At 42.4% G+C, this 20,826-nt stretch overlaps 1 protein-coding gene across 2 annotated transcripts in view; it reads left to right on the plus strand.

Moving 5' to 3' along the window:
- Positions 1-1,750: 1,750 nt before the first annotated feature.
- Positions 1,751-20,826, plus strand: part of CPEB4 (cytoplasmic polyadenylation element binding protein 4) — a 260,218-nt gene continuing 241,142 nt past the window's right edge. Inside the window, exon 1 of one of the 2 annotated variants that reach the window (XM_085618091.1) lies at positions 1,751-4,139. In XM_085618091.1, the coding sequence (XP_085474217.1) occupies positions 3,015-4,139 (1,125 nt within the window). In that variant the 5' untranslated portion in view covers positions 1,751-3,014. The remainder of the gene's footprint in view (positions 4,140-20,826) is intronic. The other variant, XM_085618090.1, reaches the window with a different exon arrangement.

Here is a 20,826-nt window from a genome sequence, read left to right on the forward strand (position 1 = left end):
TCAACCAACCGACATGCTCCATGAGCCCATCGGATTGCGTTGGTCATTCCCTCTGACTGATACTTCCACCTGCATGCATCATAATGCATCAGTCGGACCGCAGCAATAGATGCGGTTCGGACCGCAACCGACAAGCTGTCGGTTTCGGTCCGAACCGCATCGTAATCAGGCATAAAGTCTTTTATTACAAAATTCGAGGATAAGTGTAACAGAGTCAATGCCATGACGGCTCTCAAAGACAATTTTTGCGAAAAGAAATCAACTCATACTAAAAGGATTCCAAATAAATTAAATAGCTAAAGGCAAATTTCAGATGGAAAAACTCAAATCTACTTGGAAGGCCCCAAGTTCGAGCCTTTTACTCAGTGAGTTGCCTGTCGTCAAAGGAAGCTGGTATGACCTTTGTTACGACCTTTGACTAGTTAATCAACTCGGCCAGACAGGGGAGGGGAACAAGCGAAGCTTCAAAGCAATTAGATTTCAAACTAACTCAAGACCATTAGCTGCACTCTTTATTATCATAACACTAGAATAATTTGTTTGTCTGGCCCTGTGAAACAGCGAATATAACCGAAATTACTTAGTCAACCAACCATCCCCGAATACCGCTAGTAACATAGAAACTGAAATATTCCATTAAAATTAGTTGGACTCTACAAAGGCAGCTAGCCATTGAGGTCTCTAAACTGTGACAATGAGCTTTATCGACAAGAACAAAACGGCTACCGTGAACCCGACAGCCATCTTGGAAAGGCATTGTACATTATTTAGAGGTCGGTATTCACCTGGAAATACGTTTATAAAACACATAAAATCGGGGAAGCGGATGCCAATAAACATTTTCAAATATGTTTCTAAAATTAGGTACGTTCGGTGGCGGCTTTGTCATATCGGATCTTTTCTTTGTAAATACGCCACAGAGGAAACAAGCACATATCAGTTTTAAAACGGATCCTTCTTTGTGCTACATCCACTATTGTTAAGCCCGTTCTATATTATTTTCTTATACCTGGCGCCATATCTACCATGGAAAGGAGAGACGTGGAAACCGAAGTTCTCCTGTAGTTAGCTGTTAAAACTAAAGCAATGCGAATCCACTACGTTTCCAGTTATAGAAACTAAAGAATCACTATGGTGACTGATTGCAAAAGAGGTGGCCATTTTGGACGTGTTTCTTTCCACCGCTCACCCAATGTTACGCCCCAAAACGGTCCCAAGCCGGTACCATACCACATAATCAAGAGTTTGCTGTAGTTATAGTTGATGGTTTAGATGCGCAAGCTTATGCTTTTGTTTTTCTTGAAACTGCACCTCCAGCATTCAACATTATGACCTATGCATTCTCCTCATTCATTGAAAACATCGAAGAGATTTCGTTCGTCTCTTTCTGCTGTCACCTGCTCATTTTGCACTCTGTACGTAGAAGACTTAAAACGAATCTTCACGGCCCCCTATCCGAAGTCTAATTTATTGGCCCAGAACAATGGAATATAAATGGTTGGGACGAGGGAGCTAGGGTATGCCAAAACTTAACAATGCGCACGCTGACGACGATTCTAAAGTGAGGCAAAATGTCACTTTAATTTTTTTGAGGCACTTCGGAAAGATAACACACTAACATCTCTCCCCTTCGTTTGACTGACCCTAAAATGGAAGTCTCTGAGAATGTGGTCTGTCTGAGAGAGGAGGACCAATGACGTTGCTGGGAGGGCGAAGACGAACCGGAAGTGCCTCGCGCCAGCCTCCAGCTGGTTGTCATTCGGCCGGGCTGGGTGCTGAGGAGAAGGACGGAGGGAGGTGGCTGCTGCGGTGGCAGAGCAGCGACCCGAGCAGCCTGGAGCCCGCACCGGGACCGCCGACAGCTCGAACAACAGAGAACAGGAAAGCACCCGCGGGGGGAGGGAGGGTCGGGAACCGATAAAAACCGACGAAAAAAACCGGAGGAGCGAAGATATAACACCCGGAGTCCGAAATCAGCATATTTATAGCATCATTTTTTTTACCCTCATTTTTTCAGCCATTAATATTTTTTCACCCTCATTTGTTTCACACGGGGGAACGCTATTTTATATATTTTTTCTATTTTTTAAATGAAGAAAACCTAATATCCATATTTAAAAGCCTTTAAATACATATAAATATCTATAACACAGATGTACGTTATTTTTTTATAGTTAATCGTGAGTGGGGACATTTGTGGCAAAGTAGGAGAGACGGGAGCTTAAGAAGAGGAAGTGCTGCTGCTGGAGATTGTATTTTTTATGTGGAAGTATCGGACAAGGCTGAACATAGATTTCAGATCCTTTTTTAGATAAAAGCATAATTAAAATCGGTTGAGCTATTCTTGAAAAATTGCTAGTTGTGGTTTGTACTGAAACACGGCAGTGGGTTTCTTAAACTAAATATTTATTTAAAAGGAGGTGTTATTAGAAGTACGAAGGATTTTACCATCTGCATTCTGACGCTGTCAGAATTCAGAGTCTGCTAATTCGTCTGCGTTTATTTCTTGGGTTTCTGCCTACCCAACCCTCTTCGGGGAGAAAAGAAACGTCACCGTATTTTCACAAGATTTGCCAGAGTCAGTGGGTGACGACGCCCATATATATATAAATAAATATATTTAATAGTAAGGTTGGTGATGCACAACAGTAACAGCGTGGTTTCTCGTTAAACACTATAGTTAGATTTTCTTTTGCTTAATTCACATAAAACACGTCACATTTTTGTTTTGCTAACCAAAGAAGATCTTAATTCTATTCACTTTTTTGTGTGCTTCCCTTTAATGGGGGGAAGGCATTGGTACATGTAAACGTTTAAGTTTAGAAATCAGCACATATATTTTTTTTTTTGCAGGAGTAAAGAATTTTGGGATTGGAAAGGGTTCATTCACACACATGTCTGGGTTTGTATTCCTACTATAGGCTTTTTGGAAGCACCCGTGTGTTAAAGGACACTGGAGCACCTGTGTGGCTGTTTTGCACGGGACATCATTTCAGATTTTAAATACATAATAAATGGGGGATTACGGGTTTGGAGTGCTAGTGCAGAACAACACTGGTAACAAATCAGCGTTTCCAGTCCGATTTCATCCACATCTACAGCCTCCCCATCATCACCAGAATGCATCCCCCGGCCCTGCTGCTTTCCTAAATAATAATGGCACGGCTGCCAACAGCAGCAATGCAGGCTCAGCCTGGCTCTTCCCAGCTCCAGCCACCCACAACATCCAGGATGATATTCTTGGATCTGACAAATCCAAATCGCTGCAGCAGGAACAACAAGAGTCTCTAGACAAGCAGCTCTCCCCCAGCCAAAACCAGGAACCTGGGATGCTGCCAGAGTCCGAGAAGAGCAAAAATGATGACAGCCAAGGTGATTCCTCTTCAGAGAGTGGCAGTGGCAAGGAAAAGATCAGAATCGAGTCTCCAGTGTTGACGGGATTTGATTATCAAGATGCTACCGGGCTTGGCAATTCCAACCAGCCTTTGACATCCACCGCCTCTTCCCTGACTGGGTTCAGTAATTGGTCAGCGGCACTTCCTCCTACTTCTTCAACAATAATCAATGAAGACACAAGCTTCTTTCACCAAGGAGGAGTCCCCCCTGCGTCTGCTAACAATGGTGCCCTCCTCTTTCAGAATTTTCCGCATCATGTCAGTCCTGGCTTTGGTGGCAACTTCTCTCCTCAGATTGGACCCCTCTCGCAGCATCATCCCCATCATCCCCATTTCCAGCATCACCACAATCAGCATCAGCAGCAAAGGCGGTCCCCAGCTAGCCCTCACCCACCGCCCTTTACCCACCGAAATGCTGCTTTCAATCAACTTCCTCATCTGCCCAATAATCTTAACAAGCCACCTTCTCCATGGAGCAGCTACCAAAGCCCATCACCCACCCCATCGTCGTCTTGGAGCCCTAGTGGTGGAGGGTATGGAGGTTGGGGGGGATCCCAAGGCCGCGACCACCGCAGGGGACTTAATGGAGGAATAACACCTATGAACTCCATCTCACCCTTAAAGAAGAATTTTCCAAGTAATCATATCCAGTTGCAGAAATATGCTCGCCCTAGCTCTGCATTTGCACCCAAGTCCTGGATTGATGACAGCTCCAATAGAGTTGACAACATTTTCCCTTTTCAGGTGAGCGTCTTAACATATCTTTTATTCCTGCCAGTTGTTTTCCATTCGTTTTTCATTCATGTTCTTTTTCAGATGTTTCTTGTGGGTTTGTTTATTCAGGGAGATTCCAGGGATCGATTCCACCACCAGTAGAGAAACACTAGCACTGACCAACAGATCACATAACTCTTCGTTCTAGCTCTTGAGAAACCTGTATATTGAACGTGGTTGAGAACATATGCTGCAATTGCAGACAAAATTGACGTCCATGTCTTTCCAGTAAGGTTTTCTGCTCTCTGAAAAATTCCTCACGTTCTGCTGCATTGTTTTCAATCTGGTGCTCTCATTTTTTTCTTGCTGAATGGTGTGTTGTTACTAAATATAGACCCTGCTCATGTTAGTATATGCCCTGCCGCATACAAACATGGCTTGCAAGTAGGCGCAGGCCCAGGCCCTTGTTAGGCAGTCGATGAGAATACGTTCCAGCACATAGTTTGAATGAAGATTGTCTACTTCCCAGCAGATTAAAGACACTTCAGATCTTTCTAAATAAAAAGTAGCCCCAACCAAACAACCCCCCGCATTGAGAGGACGGGAAATATGTTCTAGAATTAATGTGTGCACCAAGATGGTAGGGTTTCTCACCACAAGATGGTGGCTTTCCTTTAGAGTGTGTGCTTGACAAATCTTTACTTTTTATTTGCTGTCCAAAGTGGTGTTCATTACGTTTTTAGTACCTCTAAGATCAGTTATTGCTATCCATATCTGGTAACCATGAGTGTACCACGATTCCTTTTGAAGCCTTCCTCCACATCCATTTTTCGCTACTGGTATATTGTCACTTCCATTCGTCAGTGTATATGTTCTAGGCTGGCCTTGGGATTTTGCAGCACTGGCTAATTATGCCCTTCTTACTAAATTATTCAGCTTTCCTTTGGCTGGTGGTAGGCCTATGCTGAATTTGCTGATAAGAGCAGCTGGTTACCCGGCGTCTGTGCTGCAGTGCGTTTTGTGCAGGGTGTTCTTGTGAGATAAATTGTATCTAGGAGGAGACCATTCGTTCAGTCCCATCGCTGCAGTACTGCCTATTAAGATATTGTGACTTCTGCAGAATCGGTGGAATGCGGCGCTGCTGGTGGAGGACGGAGAGATTAATGCATTCCAGTCTTCTTGCCTTACGTTGCATGTTATGAAACCCCTAGTGCTTGTATATCATAGCCGTGAACTCTGTAATCCAGCTTCTCACTGTAAGTGTGCCTATTAAAAGCGTGCAAGAAAAGAATGGCCACTCTTGGCCCTCTAGCACCTTTGGGTTGTCTCATGAGCATGGGCATCTATTGAAGTGCCGTCATTGCTTTGCTGGCTGTGGAAGTGCCAATCTGGCACGCAGAATATAGGATGGTGCGACCTGACTCATATAGTCACAGTTTAATTGAAGATTAAATCTTTGTTTTTTCTTTTGTTAGTGCTTGGTAAATAGTTTAGCTGACGAACACATTACAAAGAGTACCATCACATCAAATCTAAAATAAAACGAACACACTCATACTGCACATGACTGTATGATGTTCTGTTACAGTTTATAGCTCTTCCATCATTTGTGTGGCCTGCAGTTGGGGGATTTGTGTATTCATGTTTTTAAAATGCTAATATTTCTGTACAACCCGTCATGGAGCTCGTGTGCATTTATACTAAAACGTTGAATAATTCTCTTTAAGTTCTTTGTATTTCTTGGTATTTTTAAGTTGATGTGCAGAATTTGACAAATGCGACATTGAAAGGAGCTTTTCATAGAACACTCCTACAGCTTGATTTCTCTCGGCTCCTTTCACGTCGGGCTGACAGATATCCATTGTACGAAGGCGGCGAATAAATCAAGTGTCCTCCAAGGCCTAATTGTAGCCGCAGTAGACATTCAATACATTTATAAAGCCTAAACAATCTCCGTCGAAAGCAATTTTTTGATGCTGACCTTTTGTGAAGTCTTGATCTGTTAACATATTGTGAGTGGGATTTTTTTCTTTGTTTTTCTGTGATGAGAGGTAGATGGGGAGGGAGTAGAGTTAAAACGCCGGACAAAGACTAGGGTGAAGCAATGCGTGTCAACAGTGTTTCATAGATCGATGCGGCAAGATGAAATTGAACGCTTGAATTCCCTTATTTCAGCCCTTCAATTACGATCATTTGCGAAATAGAAATAGGTACACGGAGAGGCTAGTCCAGATTGTCACTGCATAGCTGGGGGTTGCGGAAGGTTGATTTGAATGTCATTGCTGACACAATAGGCCTCCATGTTTATGCAGCAGTCACCCATGCTTCTACTGGAGAGCAGCTGTTTTACTTTCTAAACCTGTCTGGGTTGGGAAGAATGTTACTAGCCGCGGCAAATATTTTGTCGCGTATTGGTACTCTCTCTTCCCCTTGTTTATGGTATGATGTGGGGAATGATACTCTGATGTGCACCACCCTCCTCTTGGATGCCGAGGCTGGCCCAAAATTAAATTGCAACTTTGAAATTTATAAGGTTTATTTTTGTCTGGATTTTGCTTAATTCCTCAACTGTCTTTTTTAAAAATTGTATTTTAGTTTAGCATGTAGAAAAACAGGGACTGTCATTGCGGGCTTTGATGGAATACTGAAAGATTGTCAAGGAAAATGATTCACGCTCACATCTTTGGTCTGTGGAAGAGTGGCATTCTGAGAAGTGGGTTCGGAGTCTGGCAGTGGCATTGTTGTGGGCATTGTTGTGCTAATAAATGCTGTATGGTTATGAACCCCAGGAAGAGCTTGATCAGTGCAGCAGCATGATAAACTGTTAAACTCTGTATTAAATCATATTCATCCTTATACTATGGCGAGAATTGAGAGTCCAATCTGTAAAATGGTGTAATGGAATACAATGCAGTAGTTATTACTTTAGTGCGCAAACTCAGTGTCTTGAGAATGCTATACTGGGGAGAGACTATAGGTCAAACACATGCAGAAAATAATGTTTGAGGAGTGATGATAAGTCGTGCAGACGTCCAAGAAGGGCCTGAACCTGTACTTGTCTATATCAGCAACACTTGTATTGCTTCCAATGCAGAAAGTGCTCAATAAAATTAGAGATTAAACAAAACGCCTCAAACTGATCACATGACAACTAAGATGCTTAATATAGAGTTCATAGGCTCTGAACCGGACTTGCTTTGACCAACAATATTGCTTTTACTAAAATTATGATTTATTAATTTGATTTTTCTATTAACGTTGGGTGGCATTGAGACTAAGCAACCATGTGGCAGTGTACTCAAGGATGTGGGACTTCAGGCATCTGAAGGTGCTTTGCAGCCAAGTCTGAAATCTTGCATTGTCAAATTCTTGGGAGCCTTCCAAACCAAAATATATCACAGGCTTCCGAGAAGTGCTGTCCATCTTATTGCCCCAGAATGGTCAGACAGTCTGGCAAGTCAACCTTCTGGGGCAGATTGTTGTTACACTGAGTACAAGTGTGCCTGGTACATCGTGCTCAGATGCCCTACATACAGCGAGCGTCATTGCTTTTCATTATGCCTACACTATTCCCCTTCTTGTAGACTATTTTGTATGGTTGCAGTTACCTGTGGTTATTGTGGATAGCTTGACAGGCCTTTAAAGGTTCAGAACCCATCATGTGCTCTTCCAGGGAATGAAAAAATACTCATTCCACATTGAGAAATGCTCTCATCATGCCGAGTAGAAATGCAATCCATGGGAAAGTAGGGACGGCTTGAGACCACATGCAGTTTGGAAAGTAGGGTTTAGAAAAATGAGATATCTTGATGCTGAGGTCACAAGGACAGGATAAGGTCATAGGCAGAGTTGAAAAGTTGGGGGTTCAAACGAAACCATAGAAAGGTCTGTTAAAGGCTGAAGCCAAATGTAACCATAGAGAGTTTAATGCTAAAGCCTGAAGCGAATGAGGACAAGGTTCATGATACAATGGTCTTGTACTTGGTGAGATCTCCTACCTGGACTGCCCATACTTGAATTGGCAGATAGCAAGCAGGGTGAGGGCAGGGGGCACACTCAAGATTTTAAACAGGCAGTTGGGGAAGGGTCCTTCACATGAGTTACTGGACCTTAGGCCACGGATGGATTAGGCTGCAAGGTATTTGCGCAACCGAATCCAGATGGGTCATTGTCACTTTCCTAAGCATGGCAAGCTTACTACTATTTTTTCCTATGCAAAAAATCCATCCTGCTTTGTTAAAGTATTCACATACTGCGTGTATAAAAAAACCTCATTGGATTTATTTCAAGAATGCAAAATATTTAAGATGTGAATATTTTTGAGGAAGAAACCGTAAGAATGAAACAAAACAAAGAGATGATGGTTTGTGATCTCATATTTTCCCTTCATAGCTTAATGCTTTTGGGAACGGAGAATTTTGAAAAGGATGCTTTCCAGCTACTTCCACTTAAGCAGGGCGGCATTTCGAGGTCGAGTAAATCATGCAGGGTTGCTGCAGATCTCTTCCCGTCAGCTGGTGCACAGATTGAAGTGGTTTGCGTTAGCAAATATAAAGAAGCTGAGTGTATGCTTTTCATTTATTCCAGAAAAATGTCTCTGCTGTTGCAGAAAGCACGATTCAGCACCGGTTGTAAATTGTAATCCTCTGCAAAAATGCACGAGTGCATAGCTGGAAAAAATTCACATGCTGAACAGTTTATTTTCGCTTGAGTAACAAAAATTTCCCGAAAGAATTTACCCACTGCAGTATTTATACTGGAAGTCATACTGGTATCCAACATTTATTGTATTTGTTGCTTATTATGTAACCTTTTTGTATATGCATATAGGCTTACGCCAAGCGACCTTTTACTGGTCTAGAGCAGTTTATCATTGAATTGCAACAAGGAACTGCAAAGACGCACACTTTGGTTACAATGACAAATCAATGTTTAAGGCTAACAGCCTGAGTTGTTTATTATTATAAAGTTATGACAGTCATTATATTTTACTTATTTATTGTAAAAAGTGCTTGTCAAAGACACTAAGCCTTTAAGTGTGGATTGCTTTTACACGGTGTTAAGTAAGGGCTGTAGACCGTGATTTAGTTACAAAGAATCTCACAGTTTACTATAGTATGCAGGGATTCTTTTTTTAAGAGCAAACTTTATTGGTTTTCTCCCCCCCCCCTTCTCATGCCAACATCATACACACAGAGCTCTTTTGTACATATATAGACTGAGAAGCAATATTGGCATCCATAGGCAATATTGTACTTTTTAGATTGACCAATTTAAGTGAAACTAAAAGGAAGAAGTAGTAGAAAGAAAGAGAAACAAAAGAGCATATAACAAAAAGAACCAGCTGCGATAAGGAGGCTAGGAGTAGTGGCCTCTAAAAATGTCCAGGTCCCTGAATGCCGTCCTAATAATCGAATCCTGTCAAAAACTGGTAGCCATATACATTAACCCACTTTAGTTGTGGGGCAGAACCTCTGTCTAGTGGTGTGGGCTGAGATGTGTGCATCAATACAATTCCTTTAAAATCCACCCAACGTTGCCAAATGCATGTGCGTTTTTGAGGGCAGCCACAAGCTTTATATACCGGCTCCTCCAACCCCATTCCAAAATCCAATCCACGCTTCCATACCCCCAATAATGGTGGGGATTTTGCTTTCTAGGCACGAGCTATGTCCTGTTTAGCCACGGTCAGTGCTAAGTACAATAAATGTTGTTTATATCTGTTACCCCCACTGTCCTCCGCAATGTGTAATAGCGCTAGCCGCGGTGTAATTGGTATTGTCCACCCCAGCACCTCCGCCAGGTATCTAAGTACTCTCCTCCAGAACCTATTGAGGACCGAACATGTCCACACCGATATTGAGGGATTTTGATGATGAGTAGAAGATTTACAATGTGATAATCCTTGCTCGGCCCAATTAGAACTTGTATTTCATTTTGCCACCTGTCGATTTGTAAATGTAATTTATGACTTTGTGCTTGCTTTTTGGGTTTTTTGATAGTTCACCATTGGACATACACTGACGCTTTTTGTGCACAGGGGTATGTCCTGCAGTAAATCGCAGTGTTTTTTCCTACTTCCCCCCGCTGTCTCCCTCCTTTTCTTTTATACCTGCTGTTTGCTGATCCTTTGTCATTGTGCAAGGGCAGCATGTTTTGGGTCCCCCCCCCCCTTTAGGCAGGCCATGACTGGGATGTTGTTTTTTAGGTGCTGCGGTCTGACTTTTTTGTTTTGTTACAGATATGCGACCCTGTACTTGTGCTCCTTTTACTTTAGGTTAGTGTGCCCCTGTACTCAGACGTAATTTTTTTGGGTGGCTGTATTGTCTGCCTTTGTATCTCCAGTCTGCTGTGGTACATATTTGCAGCAATGTGTAGTGCAGTACATTAAAATGTTCATCAGCAGACATAAAAAGGCACCAAGCCCTCATACCTGCGGTTTGCTTTGCGGAACATTGATCCCCAGTAGTGCCTTCTGTATTCTAGTTTCTTTTTGGGTGGCAGTATAGTCTCCCTTGCTAACTCTCCTGCCTGCCTTGGTATTTACCTGTATCAGTGTTTATTACTTGGTGCAAAGCAAGTGTTGAAATGGACGTCGGCGGACACAATGAGGCATCAATGTCGCATACCAATGGGAGTGTTGATGCTCAGTACAGTAGGGCTGAGTTGGTTATGGTGACAAGTTAGTGAAAACTGCTGTATGGTTCATTGGGAAAAGCTACCTTTTATAATCTCACTTGTGTAGTATCCCTCTAAATTCTGATGATGATCCTGCAATTGTTACTGGGATTGAGACACCATCGACTTTAAAAACACGGACCATATATGATTGTTGAGAAATTGCTGAAGAGGACCAGCTGTTCTTGAATTGTGGTCAACAAGTGTATTAACAAACACATCACTTGAGTGCCTCATCTCAAAAGAGAGCACCAAGCACATTTAATATGCACAAATATTCACTGTGCTGCTATGGGTCTTGAAATTGTTTTTCATAAACTCCTTTCAATACATTTTATTCGCCTTTTTGTTTCTTTGCATCTTAAGTGTTGTTACTAGGCACCAGTGTGTTGTTTGTTAAAGTTTAACTTCGGGCCCACCTTCCTAGGCTATTATTGTCCATACATGTGAAACTGGCACCCAGTTTATCAATAATTGTTAGAGGTGCAGTGGGTGGAATGCATACTTCTATTTATAGACCTAGTTCTTTCTTCATAGTTTTAGGTTTGCCACATTCTCCCTTTTTAGGTATTGCCTACTAGAGAGTACGTACACTGTCTGATGCACATATTGTTAGCCTACTGTGGGTTTAGAGTTTGCTCATTTCTTACCATTGGTTAGTTTTATTGTCACACCTTTGCTTGCTCCATATTTGCTAGCTTGTGTGGGCTTGCCTTCCACTTGAGTTTGTCCCTTCCATGGAGCATGGATGTTGTACTTTTGTAATTTAATTGTTCATCTTCCAGGCACTACTATTTTATTTTGTTTAAGCACTGTGCTAGAGAAAATTTTTTCACCTGTCTCCCTAAGGTGCTTTCCTTCCCGTCCGCACTCCATGTTGTGCTTCTTTCTGTGAGCGTATCCCTGCCTTCTCATGTTGCTCTCTTACCAGTTTACTTTTCCTCCACTCTCAAGTTGCTCCCTTCCCATTAGTTTGCTTCTCCTCTCCGAGAATATTTGAATCTGGTTTGCCAGGGAACAAACCCCCTGCACAACTTTTAGCTCAAATTCGATGGGGAACACTTATTGTAGCTCTACATCTAAAGGGGTTATTCATTTTTAAAATTACCTTTTTTTTAGATGTCTCGGTGGCCACTTGGCCCTGCCCTCTAGCTGTACATGGCCCCATTGGTCGAGCAGGAGCTGACAACCCGTTTCTTTTTGGATCTTGTTTTTTCTTTTAAATGGGTGTTCACCCAGGGCACCACACACCATTAATTTTGTTGGTGGCTGCAGGGAACCCCTGGGCACCCATCACCCCCCCCCCCCCAGCTCCCCCGTTACTGCATGAGCTGGCATTTTTCTTTTAAGCACCTGAGCAGCTCACGTGTCCCACATTGAGGACTTCAGAGGAGCCCCAAGGCTCCTGAAACCCCGCCGGCACCCTTGCAAGCCCCCATCCTGGGTGCTGTCAAAACAGTCTTGGCCTTCCATCCCATGGGAGCAGCTTTTATTTTGCTCCTGCCAGGTGAGAGCAAATCTGTATTTCCCTAACCAAGAACACAGGTACGGAAAATGTTTTGTGCTCCTACCCGGAGGGAGCCGCTTTCAGCTCCTGCCACATGGGTGCACATTACACTTCTCTAACCCTGCTCTTGCGGAGGGAAAATACAGTGCCCCGGACTTGGGGTCCTGGGGCACTGTCCCTGAGTTAGCTCGAGGGTGTGGGGTTCCCAGGGCCATACCATGGCTCTCTGAGGGGGGCTGTGCCTCCTCCTCCCCATTTTGTAAATTCCGTCCTCGGTGCATGGGGTCCTCAGGGCGTCATTGAGCCTTGGGAAAGGGGCTGCGCACCGTCCCTTCCTATGTTTTAAATATGGGCCCTGGGGGATGGAGTCTCCGGGGCCCAAGAGTGGCTCAAGGAGGCGGGGCTTCATGTCCACCTCCCCTTTTATATTGGCTTGGGCTCTAAGGTGTGGGGACACAGAATCATCACTGAAGCTTGGGGTGATGTACCACGCGCTCTCGTCCTAAACAAATATAATACTTTAACTGGATGAAACCTTAAAAACCACTCTTTCACTGCATCCCAATATCACATATAGAAAAACACCTTCTCTCGGTGATATTTTGACACACGGTCATTTGATGATAAAACAACCCACCATCTCTACCTGGCTCAATACTCCTGGTTTCTGGAAATGCCTAAAGTGTAAGGCATGTGCTGATGGTCAAAACACCAAAACATTTCCACTTTTAAATGGCAAAATTGAGCAGATCACGGATCATATCACCTGCAAGTCCAAATTTGTGGTTTATGTACTACAGTGTCCCTGCCAGAAACTTTACATTGGAAGTACAATAAATAAATTGAAATTGAGGATTTTGCAATACCTGTGGGCTATCAAAAACATGGATTTTTCTAATCCTATGGCCAAACATTTCTATGACTTCCACTCCAGTGATAACAAACAACTGAAATACTTTGACATTAAAATCATCAAGCCGAAAGAACGAGGCAGAGACAGGACACTTAATTTAAGAAAAGCAGAATCACGACTTATTCTGGCTATAGGTACTGAGAGCCCACAAGGACACAATCTGGATGCAGAACTACATATACATTTACAGTAACCAGATATGAACCATCAATCTGTATTTATCAAAAACCATGGATCCACCAACTTTCCTGGTAAATCTGCTCCAGATTTTCCCAATTTCAAATTGTGGTATTATGAGATGCTCTTTTGTCACTTTACAGTTTGAACTTTGTGATTGGTCTGCAGCTGTACATTTGTATACATATATACTCTTTCCACATGTTTTTTCTTTCGTGCCAATATGAAAATAAGCAGTCCCAGATTTGACTCCCAACAGACTTACTTGTTTTAACAACTGAAGTATTGATGTTTTTATAGGTGAGTGTGTCAGTCAATCAAAGGTATATAGCAACAGGTATCAACAGAATGGTTCATGAAGTAGTACTGAGGTGCTTTTGTAATATGTTCAGTACATTACTGTAATTACTTCCCTCTCTTTTTTTACACTGGCACTTTACTCTTAGTCTTTGGCACTCTCAGGATCTAGTATCAGTTAGTTGTATCTCCCAAGCATGGGCTCCCTGTTGAATCTGTCATAAGGGAATTCATCCATACTACATGAACAATGCATCTGTCTTTGTATAATTTTCTCTTGTTCTGGAGATTCTGACTGTATAACAAACACAGAATGGGTTTAAATAGTATGTGTACCCTACTTTGAACGAATTTTTAACCCATTATATACACTTGCACCAGTCACTTTAACATTACTTCTCTATGTACCATATTCTCTTATACATTGGCAATCATCGATCCTTTATTCCTTGTGGTCAATTTCACTATATCAAATTTGGGACCTTTTTTATTGACTTCATGTTCCTTTTACTGAAGATATAATTGTGGCTTTGAATTGGAATTGTTAAATGTTATACCTGCACGTGCACTTTGTCCTTTAAGGGTATTGAATGCAATGTACTTTAGGGTGACAGAACAGACAAAAAATATTTAAGAACTATAAAAAGTGTAAAACTATTGTAAAAATGTTAACATGCAAAAATACATGATCTAGGTGACATTTTGCACTTTTCTCATATCTATGTACTGTTTTAAAAAAAAAAAACAAGTTGTAAAATGGTGACTTAGATTGCTATTATTTGTATATGGCGTTGCACAGTCTAGCTGCTTGAGAGCAGTAAAAAAGGATTGAGCACTTGTGCACTTTAAGAAGACGCTCTAGACGGTGGGACTCTATGGTCCAGGGTGTGAGACCATCCTTTTAACCAGTTTTTGCACTTGGGTGTGCTAAATAAATAATTCTTGAAATTCTTACCTCTGTTGTGGTGCTGTGTATTCTCGCTGAAGGAGAAGGACCAGTGAAGACTTCATTTGTGATATATATTCCTTCTTTTAAATTTAATTTTTCCAAAACTACTGAAAGGATTTGCACCAAATCACAAAAAGCACGCTTTCTGGACCAAGATCTAGCTGTCTGCCAAAATTGGTATAATTCCATTCATCAGTTTTTGCAGTATTTCCTACATAAAAAGGAATAGTGAAAACTCATTTTTAGCCCCCCCCCCCCCCCCCCCCCCCCCTTTCTTAGCTTCTGCTTGGCAGGTCACCCGAAAACTTTCCAGGACAGTGCTGAAATGGAAGAGACTTTAGAGAAAGTTTAGTGAGTCCTCAAATTGTGCCAAAGATTATAAGCAAACCAAAAATGCTTTTGCTATGGAAATGCAGACCTAAGTAGAACCTACGCAGTGTGGACTGACACTGGGTAATGCCTACAAAGTCAGATATAAAATATTTTAAGCAAACCCCACTGCATCTCAAGTAAAGGTTTTCTGAGAAAATTAATTTGTGGGAAGGTGCGGGGTCTGCTTGTTTTTCTGTGCTGCCTTCTATCTCATTCAACTACTGCAGTGGTGGGGCCCAAAAAGAGACTAGACAAATAGAGTTGGATCCATGGTCTCCATCTGTCCCCTCTCTAGAGATGCCAGTGTACATGATTCTTTGTTTTTTAAATGACTTCTAAAATTGCCTCCTATGCATGATCAAACACTGCGTAGGCAGGCATACTTGAATGTTTTTTGCAAAACTAACGAACAGTCAAAGAAGGACGCCCATGTACATGGACCGCTACTTATTAATTGTTTTTGCAAAACATTACTGTACAACTATTTAACATTTCCTGCCACAAGACATAAAGGACTCCACTTTCAATTCATCACACCAGCCACCTTTCCTTCTGCTACTTTTTTCTTATTTCTTCCTTATTCTTTTTTGCCTTTCTCTTCTTCCCTACTTCCCTGAACGCTTTCATGTTCATCTTGATTACTATATCTGTGAAGCTATAATGTTTCTCTGTTTAACCATTCTCGTTCAAAAGATGGTATTTTAACAAACCCAATAGAAGAGATGCAGACCTGTTAATTCTTCAATTGCTGAGAACATGTGCTGACCAGTACCCTTTAAAGAGAAGTGGAAGACGTGATTGTGACAATATTTAGGTTTAGAATGACCAGCCTGACTCCTTAGAATTGTAATTTATTTTATGTCTTTGGAAAGATGAAAATCGATAAAGAAACAACAAACGTAAAGATCGTTTCCTTTGTGCGTGCAACTAGGGGTGTGTACATTTTTTTTATTTTAGAATAAAGCCATACACAAAATATTTCTAAACAAAACAAGCTTTGGGGAAGCCAAAGGGACAATGGCTGACACCAGACCCAGTGAGTTTTGTAATGCTTATTCTTAAGCGATTTCCATGCAGGGAACCTGATGGCTGCATTTTTGCTATATTTAATTTGATCGGATAGGTAACATGCGACAAATCTTAATGATGATCCTCTGAAAAACAGTTCTATTTTGTTTCGGCCTTGCCTTTCTTACTGGTTTCAACAGCGTGACCTCATTTGAATATTTTTTGGGGTGAACGATAGCTCCACCAGTACAGCACAAAAACAAATTGATTGATCTGAAAAAGGTTGATCATCATACTTTTTCATTGCTATTAGTATCCAAGAGATATAAAGTTGCACCTTCCTTGCAAATATCTCTTCTCATCCCTGAAGTAAAAATAACTTCCCACGTCTTGCTCTGCTGCTCTGACGATAGCTAAAGATTGCAGCACAGTTGGGCAGTGATAGTTCAGTGAATTTTAGTGAAGTCAACCTGCTCTCCAGCCTCGCATATTTGTTACATGTAAGAATTCTTTGACCCAGTATTGTGCCCTGAATGGTTTTCTTAATATACTTTCAAACCATCGCTCTACTAATGGTTCTTTTGTAGACCTTATTTGCAGTGCTGTATGCAGGTGTGGCTTTGTGATTGGTAATCATGAATACAGCACCATATTTATTTTCGTTGATCTTCAGACGTGGCATAAGTGTGTTTATTTTTGAATTTGCTGCTTCACTGCAGTCATCCTATTATATCTGCTGGATGTTCTTCAGTTATGCATTTGCTTGCACACTGCAGCGTCTCAATTTATGTGCTTAGTTAGATTTTCTTTAGGGGGTGGGAAGGCAATGAACATCTGTCCCTTCCTACTTAATCTTTACTTATTAACACTTGCCTTGACAAATTCTCTCTATTTGTTGTGCGCCTTCCCCAACCCATTCACTATATTGCCGAGGTATTTGTGCTATAACTTGCCTGCCCTCAGTATCTCTGGGGCTTTTCCATGTCCCTGCCCTCACTTGTCCTTTCTGGTCGTGTTCCTACACTAGTCCTTTATGCCCCATTACTGCAGATGTTTTGCTCTATTGCTGTTCTGCCAAACTAAGCCACCATCTCGTGCCGTATTTATTCTCCTGACCGTGACAAACCCTTAGTCTATATGTTGACTAGTAACGCATGCAAAAGATTTTATAGCTCTATGGAGCAGAGGTACGATGCTTATATCACCATGTTCAAAACTCTATATCATCAAGATGAGCTTCTGAATAAAGACAGCAACATGAATTTTGATTGTACTTCTTTTTATGTTTTGTATGGTAAGGTCCTTCAGACAAAAACACTGAAGTGGTACTGATAACTCCTGTGTTACCATAATGTTGACTTGGTTGTGTTCTGTTCACTCTGCATGAATTATTTAAGCACCTGAGGAATTTGATGCCCTGACCATGCGCTACACTTTTAGGTCTAGCCTACCAGACAGTGCAAGCTGTCTGGTTGCAAAAGACCTAACGTGGGCTTAACAAGAAATTGCTGGAGCTTACACCCCTCCATTGCTTACCATTGGTTGACCTCATGTCACTCTAATTTGCTAACTTCTTATTTAGTGGCTTTCCTTGTCACAGGTTGGCCATCTGGTCTCTTCCCTAGCATTTTGCCCCTTTATTTACCATCCCACTTTCTCTGACTGACTTGCTTCTATTCTTCCAATGCTCACTTTCAGGGAATTACTTTTTTCTTTTTTGCTTAAGCACTCAATGAGAGTGCATGAGTTTTCTAGCTCTTTCCCTCGTGCTTTTCCACCCCCCAAATATCTGCTTTCCAAACTGCTGTTCCCCCTCATGTTGCAGGCGCTCTCCAGTGAGCTTCTCCCTCCAAATTTCTTCTCTTGTGCTCCGTGTTCTCTCCCTCCGTCCCTGTGTTCTTATCCCTTCTGAGCTGCATTTCCCCTCCCGCCTATGCCCTCATTATTGCCCCCGCCATCTTCTCCATTACTGTCCTGCTCAATGCATTTTCTTAACCAACGAGCATTCAATAGGTGTAAAAAAAAAAAAAAGAAAATTTTGGGGGGGGGGGGGGGGGGGGGGTTGTGGGGGCAGACCAGTCATCAAATCGCTGCTGGACCCTCTGCCTTAAAAAAAGGCTCCAGCCTGGTTCATTTAACAAAACAAAAAAAACGATGCCCGAATAATTTTGTGGTTGCACTTGCATAATGACACTCTTGGGCGCACACTTGCGCGCCTATTTTGGGTCTCGCCTGAGCCAGCGCATGCTCTGTCTCAAGCGAGACATTTAGTAAGCGGGTTTTGAAAGTGCTACCCAGAGGCTTTTGCCGGCCACCAGCTTGCTGGTACGTGCACAAGCGCGCGCGACGTTCACAGCTGCCATCTGGCTTTCGTCAGCTTGTTTTCTTTCACTTTCGCGCCGTGCGTGTGATTCCCCTCCCCCTCCTCCCACTCCCTCCTCATCAGCTCTGTTTGTGTGTGGTTGGTGACCGAGAGCATTGTTCTGCTGCCATCTGTAGTCCTTTTGGTGCTGTGCTGGTTGCTCGAGTTTGATCTTCTCTCTGTTTGATTGGGTGTTTCTGCTGATCGTAAGTACATACGCTATCATAGATGACAGACGCTACTCTCTCTCACGCTCGCTAATTGCACTTTAGTTTTCTTTTATCAATCAATGCTCGCTCACATGATTTGTGGGTGTGAGTACTGTATGACCCCGTTCTCCCTCCGAGTCTTGAGCCCTCCCCTCCGCGGATGACCGCATTCACTTGAGGAAGAAGCAATGTTTCTGCGTGATTAGGTCTCATGAAGCCCCTGCCAGGAATACTGAGTGTCGCCCCAAGCTCACCACTGCCTATGACCCCCTACCCGCAAACCCCTGAGTGGCACCCTAACTGCACTGCTGCTTGTGACCATAAGCCCAGCATTGCCTGTGACATCCAGCCGTGGCCTGTCACCCTAAACCCAGCATCGCCTGACCCGGCTCCCGATGGTCAGCGCTGCCTGAGATTCCCCAGCTGAGGCTTAACGCTGCTTGTAACCTCCGGACCGACCTCTTACCTCAATCCCAGCACAGGCTGAGACCCCCCTAATCCCAGGCCGGTCACCTGTCACCCCCACACTAACTGCGATCCGCTGCCTCTATCTGCCACCCAAGTCTCTGCGCTCTACCCGGGCCCGTCACTGAATGCTCAGGCTGTTTTCGTATTCCACGTATCGGCACTATATATCCTCTTTATATGACTGGCCCTTTAAACAGTCTTCTTTTTCATTTCACTCCCACTTCTTTTGGACACCGCTATGTTGCTTCTTTTCTTTTTAACAATTTTCATGAAGATCTGGTCTTATGTTTTGTTTACACAAATGTTGTGGCCGCATGCCGAGTGTAATGCAGAGGACACGAGGGCTATAAGGTTGTCAACTCCACACTTTAAATTATACACACTTCATCTTTGGACAAGGTGTGACACTTTGGATTATGGTAAAACGGGATACGTACAACACTTTTTTTGATTAATGTGATAGGTCCCCACCATAGCAGTAATGTTTACTTATGTTGCTTTTCAGAAAACCACATATTGTCTTGCCAGAATTCATAGTTTGCATTCTGTGGTCCCGAGGAAGGTGGTTTTGCGTCTTGTCACCACTGAAACGTACGTCGACTGTATGTGGAAAACCCCAGCTCATAACAAAATATATTTCTGGATTCAATCTAAGGTGTATGTGACATTAGGCTGGGGCATGAATGTGAGATTCTAGTGTGAATGTGTATGTGTCTATAAGAGAGTAAATGTACAGGAGGCATAATATGAAAAAAAATTATATAATGTGCTTTTGTCATGTGTGTAAATATGTATAAATGTTTATTTCTTGATAAAATCGTATATTTTGTATTTATTTTTGTATGGATAAAACATGAGTTTGAACAATAAGGCTGAAAAAACGATTCTAAGTTACAATAAAAATATTAATGTCATTAAAAAAAAATCATTGTTCGTGTCATCAGTTGGTGGTCGAGACGTCGGGCACTGGGACCTAAATTTGAGAAAACATCCTGGTCAGGTGGGAATGTATTTACATTTTCCTTGTTACTTCCCCATTTTTCCCACAGACCTATAATGAATTTCTAGGGGGGGGGGATGTACTTTTTTTCCTTTTTGTTTCATAAAAATGGTGCCACATGACCGGAAAGGTTTCGAGATAGTACCACAACAACCAAGCCATTAGCCCCTGCAATCACTAGACTATTTACAAACATAACTGCACTGGAAGATTGCGCATTGCCATGCAAAGCTATGTAAGCAGAAAAGACAAACTACAAAGTGCACCAATTTTTTTTAGACTGCAAAAGGGTATGCCATTTTACTATTTTGCCCATTTTATTTCTACCAATGGCAAAAGATGCTTACAGCTGCACTGCTAGCCTGTGCTCTTCTAACTGCCAACTTAGCAAATGGTTTAGACTGACTTTACAGGAGAGCACTTACACAGTCTGCTTAATGGGCACACAGGATAAAGGAGGAACCTGTGACTAATATTCACTCTGTGCCTACTGCATTTGCTCCTCCACCGATCTTACTTACACCTCCTTAAAACCATGGTAGAGTAGAAACCACCAATTTTGGGGGCTGTGGTAGTTCTGTAACTAAAAAGGTTACCAAATAAGTGCATGGCACATTTAAAAACAAGCATTGGCATAGCCAATAGGTCTCGCTTTTGGGACCTAATAAGTATTTAGTTTTGCAGCACAATATCCTTGGTGCAACAACATCAGCTGCTGCATGGCTAAACCTTGTACCCTATAAGTGTTTAGCCATGCAACAGTTGATGTTTTTGCAC

This window comes from Triturus cristatus, chromosome 7 (genome assembly GCF_964204655.1).
Source record: "Triturus cristatus chromosome 7, aTriCri1.1, whole genome shotgun sequence".
Lineage (NCBI taxonomy): Eukaryota > Metazoa > Chordata > Amphibia > Caudata > Salamandridae > Triturus > Triturus cristatus.